The sequence below is a fragment of the Octodon degus genome, unplaced genomic scaffold, assembly GCF_000260255.1.
Source record: "Octodon degus isolate 3935 unplaced genomic scaffold, OctDeg1.0 scaffold00127, whole genome shotgun sequence".
NCBI lineage: Eukaryota > Metazoa > Chordata > Mammalia > Rodentia > Octodontidae > Octodon > Octodon degus.
In genome coordinates this window covers 4,114,738-4,120,320 of record NW_004524703.1, presented here as the reverse complement: position 1 = coordinate 4,120,320, position 5,583 = coordinate 4,114,738, and the positions used below count along the sequence as shown (strand labels likewise).

The 5,583-nt window shown below is 38.9% G+C and overlaps 1 protein-coding gene across 1 annotated transcript in view; it reads left to right on the top strand.

Annotated features, from left to right (window-relative positions):
• The window catches only part of Tarbp1 (TAR (HIV-1) RNA binding protein 1), a 62,529-nt gene that overhangs the window by 3,892 nt on the left and 53,054 nt on the right, over positions 1-5,583 (top strand). The window contains 3 exon segments of the mRNA XM_023700874.1: positions 1,135-1,232; positions 2,089-2,158; positions 4,589-4,737. Coding sequence (XP_023556642.1) covers positions 1,135-1,232; positions 2,089-2,158; positions 4,589-4,737 — 317 coding nt within the window.

The following is a 5,583-nucleotide window of genomic DNA, read 5'->3' as shown; positions in this document are numbered from 1 at the left end:
GGTGCTGGGGGATTGAACCGCGGTCCCCGATGCCTTGCCAAGCTTGTTCTAAGTAGGTGCCCTAGACCACTGAGCCATCTCTCCAGCCCCAAAAGTTTTAAAGGTCTTGACCTATCAACTTGGAAGATAAAAGTTTCTATTGCTGCTATTAAGAAGTGCCAGTTGATTCTGGACCCTGTTTCTTTATTTACATAGCCTTTCTTTTTGCTGTTGTCATTGCTGTTGAGAAGTATGAATTGGTTCTGGATTCTGTTTTGTTCTGTAGCCTATGCTTTTCCTTGGAGACTGAGATCTGTATCCCCAGCTTTTGAAATTTCACAGATTTTTACAGGTCTGTATTCATCCTTGCGCTCAGCATTTACCTGTTGTGCCTGTTTAGGCTGAGGATTATGTTCTTTGGTTCTGGGAAGTTTTCTTGAGTTATTTTGCTGATGTTTTCCTGATTTACCTTCCAATTTCTAGTCGTTTTTTTTTGGGGCGGGGGGAGTCTTGGATTGATCTACATAATAGCTCTTTTTTCTCTTAAGCATTTTTCTGTGCTCCCTGGGTGACATCTTTTATTCCAAACCATATGAATGTCTTAATTTTACTATTAACTTTTAGTTCCAGCAAGTCATTTTTCTTAGAATATCTTTTAAGAAACATCTGTTATCAAATGATTCTGAGAAAGTCCTCTAGTATAGCCACCTATAGAAGGAACTTTTGCTACCATGTTTGTAAGCTTGGGAAAGTTTGAAGTGCAATTGAATTATCTCTTTCCTTATGTTAACAATTTTTTTGGACTCATCTTGTTTTTAATGTGATTTTTGAATTTAAAATTTTATTGCTGTTGTCTGCTACATTTTTTCCATTTTCTGAGATTTTGCTTTTTAAAAATCCTCTACTGTTAGTGTTTCATGGAAAGTATAGCTTGTATATGAAATCTATCTCTTTTACCTGGAAGTTCACAATAGTAATCTTGATTTAAAAAGAAAAAAATCAAAAGATTCCAGTCTAGGCTGTCACACAGGCCAGCCTAAATTATTACTAAAGAATGGAAATTTGGTAGTAGTGGCATCATCTTACTAAAAATTATGAAGCAAATTATGAAATTTGCAAAAAGAGCTAATTTTCTTTTATTTTATATCATAATAGGCCCAAGTCTGTTTTGGTGGTCTGAGAAGAGAAAAGATGAGCTGCTAAAATTTTGGGAAAATTACATTTTAATTATGGAAACGCTTGAAGGGAATCAGGTGAGTTGCTTCAAGTTTCACCAGATGTTGGCCCATCCCATACTTCTTCATTTGGTAGGTCTGGGTTAAGGCTTGAGCACTTGGCTTAAGTGCCGATTCCTGTATACTGCCTTTGCATTACTCCGAGCTAGGTCCCCATCTGCAGGTTGTAGGCCACTGAGGGCTCAGCCAGCTGTGGGCCTGTGTGAGGTGCCAGCCCTCATCTGCAGCAAACGAGGTGGGTCGGTGTAGGGAAATTATTCATGTTCCAAATACATAGCAGTACAGAATGAAAAATAAAAGGCATTTCTAAATTGAAATAAATTTCTAGAGCTTCTGTGGAGAGTAGGTCCAGAAGGCCTCCATTATTTATTTTAGGGACATAGACTTACATATATTTTTGGAGGATAATCAAATTAAACTCTAGCAAAGGAACCTCCATCCTGGTCTAAGTGGCACGAAGAATGTTGAGCTCTCGATGTTCTCTGCTTGTACATATGTGACATTGAGCAACTTAAGCGACTAGAGAAAATGCTTCTGTGTTTTTTCCTTTTTAAAAACAGCAGTTTTGTCAGTCCTTCCCATCCCCCAGGTTGCTTGAGTATTATGTGAAATGTGTTGGACTGCATTATCTCACCATGTAAATGTGTCCCTTGCCGTTGTTGTGCTCATAGTTGTGTTCATTAGCTTTGGCGTCCTCAGTTCTATATGTGTGGATCATGCCATGAGTCAAAACCTAGAAGAATCAGCTCCCTTATACTTATTTTTCACATGGGTGTAAAAGCAAAAGAACTGCTGTTATATAAATAGATGAGCATTCCCTTCCATTTTTAAAGGTGCATTTTCATTTCATTTGATTTTTTGCTCTTATTTTTAGATACATGTTATAAAGCCAGTCTTACCAAAGCTAAACAATCTGTTTGAATATGCAGTGTCAGAAGAGAATGGTAATGATTACTTTCTTTTTGCTTTTTCAAAAATAATATGTATATAGTTTCCCCCTTGCTTTTATAACATCTTATTTGTTGTACAGAATTTGGGAACATGATTAAAGTATAAGGAAGAAACTATGAATCACCTGGTAGTGGTGCTGCCCAGTAATGTTCACTGCTAATATCTTAGAGATGTCACTTCTGGGACACTGTCCCCAGTTGCCTTGCTCTTAGCAGGGTGCCCATATCGTATCCTTCATCCATATACTTATACATTGTTCAGAGATGTAACTTGAAATGGCTGCCAGGTTTTCTGTAGTGATATGAATTATTTAAAAATTTTTGATTATGTAAAATCTCAAGAATTACAGAAGATGAACCATAGGTATAAGTGCGATAAACCCATCACCCAGACAGCAGCAGTGCACCATGGCCAGCCTTGTCCCTTCTTGTCATGTGTCACCTTTCCCACTTATCCCCAGCCACCAGACATCATGTCATTTCATCTATAAATACATTAGTCTGTGTCCTTGAAAGATAAAGGCCCTTTTGTAATATCTTTCATAAGGGTGTATGCTGTATTTTTAAAAATAGCTCTGTGAAATGAATATATGCTTTAACTGTTTTCCATTCTCTTTTTATTATTTTTATATATAAATATACACGTATGCATGTATACATGGGGTTGGTGGAGAGGGGCTCTGATCTTGTTATGTATCTTGGCTTTTTAGGGAGAGGAAATTCAAGGATAAAATTTTAAATATGTTATTGACTGATTGATTAAATTGGGGATTAAACCCCAAGTCTTCACATTGTGCTATATCCCTAGTCCTTTTTTCGTATTTTGAGACAAGGTCTTGTTAATTGTTCAGGCTGGGCTCAAACTTGTAGTCCTCCTGCCCCAGCTTCCAAGTAAAGATGTCTTTAAAAGTATTGATCACTATTGTGTTGTGAGCACTTCCTAGGGGAAATGCACTGAAGCTTAAGTTTCCTAAAACTGTTGTGAAATTGTTTAGAGCTGTGAAACAATGAAATGCAGGCCAACTATGTTTTTTTTTTGTTTTGTTTTGTTTTTTGCGGAGCCAGGGGTTGAACTCAGGCCCTTGCGCTTCCCAGGGAAGCACTTATTCCACTGAGCCATCTCCCTGGCCCCTGCCAACTATGTTTTGTACTCATAGGAATGATAAATTACTGTGTTGACACATGAGGATTAACCTAGGTAAATGGGCTTTAGTGCCTGCTCTGGATAATTGCAACTTTAATGGTTTGACCCTTAGGAATTGAGCTTTATTCAGCTGACTGCTGAAAGCTGTTTTCTGATGCACTGGGATTTTTCACAGACCATAGCATGTATGGTTCCACCTGGGGCTACCATTTAATTGAATACTATTATGGCTGCACTTAATGCACTTGCCATTAAAATGATCTCTTATCACATTTGCCCACAGCACTTAGCAAATCAAACACACAATTTTTGAAAAATCACCATTGCCAAAGAATTGAGTGGGCATATTGCTGTAAATTACAAATAATAGACCTATTTATTAATAGACTGTTAGGAGTTAAAAATGGTGTTTTTTTTTTTTTTTCTACAAGAATTAAAGGATATTTCAAGAGTCAGAAAAATATCTCTAAGGGTTATGCACTTGTTTTATTTGGTCATTCAGTTATATGTTCACTTAATAGATATTTACTTGGAATGCAATATATGCTAAGCACTGGGGATAAGGTGGTAAGACAGTTGCAATGCTTTTTATACTGGTATTTGTTTTCCATGGAAAACATTGTTTTGTTTATAAGTTGTGTAGCTGTATCTGAAGGGGACAGATAAGGGGCTAGGACAGAGTGGACACTGTGGGGTAGTGAGGAGGGGCTGTCTTGGGTGGCATCTGGGCTCAGACCAAGGAGGTGGTAGCACAAGTCCTAGGTGGGAATAGGTTGGCCCAGCAGACAGAAGACCTGAGGAGCAGCAGGAAATGAGTGTAGAGGAGGGCACAGGGTAGGAACGGGAGCCGTGGTCAGTCTACGCCTCCTTTAGACCTTATTCTGAGAGTGATGAGAAGTCATTTAGGGTGTTAATGCAGAGGGGTGATAGTTTCAGATTTCTGTATACAAAATGGACTGAAGTGGGATGAGAGAACTGATAGAAGCTAGTGCAAAGGCTAAAGTTCCCATCTGCATGCAGGGGGGTAATACCTGGTTTTTGTGGACTGTAGCAGCACTTTATTCTTTTGTAGTGCTTCTCAGTGAAATTGTCTAAACAGAGTATTGGATACCAAACTTATTTTGCTTGTTGGGTGAATACTTGGGATGTGATTAGAAACAAACTGTCTCTTGTAACATTCTAGTGGAGTTTACGTGTTGGTGTGCATGCTTATTTGAGACGGTGTAGTCTCTGTGGAGTGTTGTACATCACATGTCAACATTACATCTTTATTTCCACAGGCTGTTGGCTCTTTCACCCCTCCTGGCATGTGTGTATTTATAAAAGAATGTTTGAAAGTGAGAATAAAGTCCTGACCAGAGAAGGTGTCATCCATTTTTTGGAGCTGTATGAAACAATATCTGTTCCATTTTCACTGGAAATTTCTGAGGTGATGACAGCCCCTTTCCTGCTTTGGTTCCATGGTTCCTTTGTCAAGAGAAGTAGACATTTGTTATATCTCATGTAATCTTCCACATAAGCACACTAGAACATTGTTACCTTTCTAGACAAATCTATTTATTTTGGGGAAAAAAACCTCATTTTCACAAGTTGAATGGTAGAACTTCTGGCATCCATGATAGAGAAGTAGCTGTCTACCATCGGTTTGGTAGACCTCAGCGCTGGCTAACCTATGGCCCACGTGCCACCGCCGGATCTTTGTATCATTGAAAAATCCAAAAGGTTCTCCATCCCTGGTGTAGAGTGTGAAAAGTGGAATTAGAACTTTGAGGTGATGCTGGCTTGTAGCTGTCAGTCATGAGATACAGGCCAGGGCAGCACTGTCATCTCCTGTTGTGGGACAGCCTGCTGTCTGAGCTCCGTATGTTAGAATTTGTGCTGCCACTTGTCAGAAGCCTTGGAGCCAAGAAACTAGAATGACAGCTTTCGTTATAATGATGTTTTCCCAAAAACCACTTCCTTATGTTTGGCAGTCCACCTTCCCCTTAGGGGTAACCTAAAGTGCATTTTCTAATTGAGTATGTGCTGCTGTATTAGACATGCATCATTTTCCTACATTACCCTCTTTTCTGTGCTTCATGGTTTCTGACCACTATCTAGTTATGCGTTTGTAATATAAATTCCCCTGTGTCTTCTAGTTATAGGGATCTAAGTGTTAAGTATTGTTTTCCCTGGTACGGCCATTAGTTTGCAGCTTGTGCTTCTTTAGATTCATTCCTTTGTTCTTGGCCTGTGTGACCTCTTAGTATGCCTTAGATTTTTTTTTTTTGCTTTC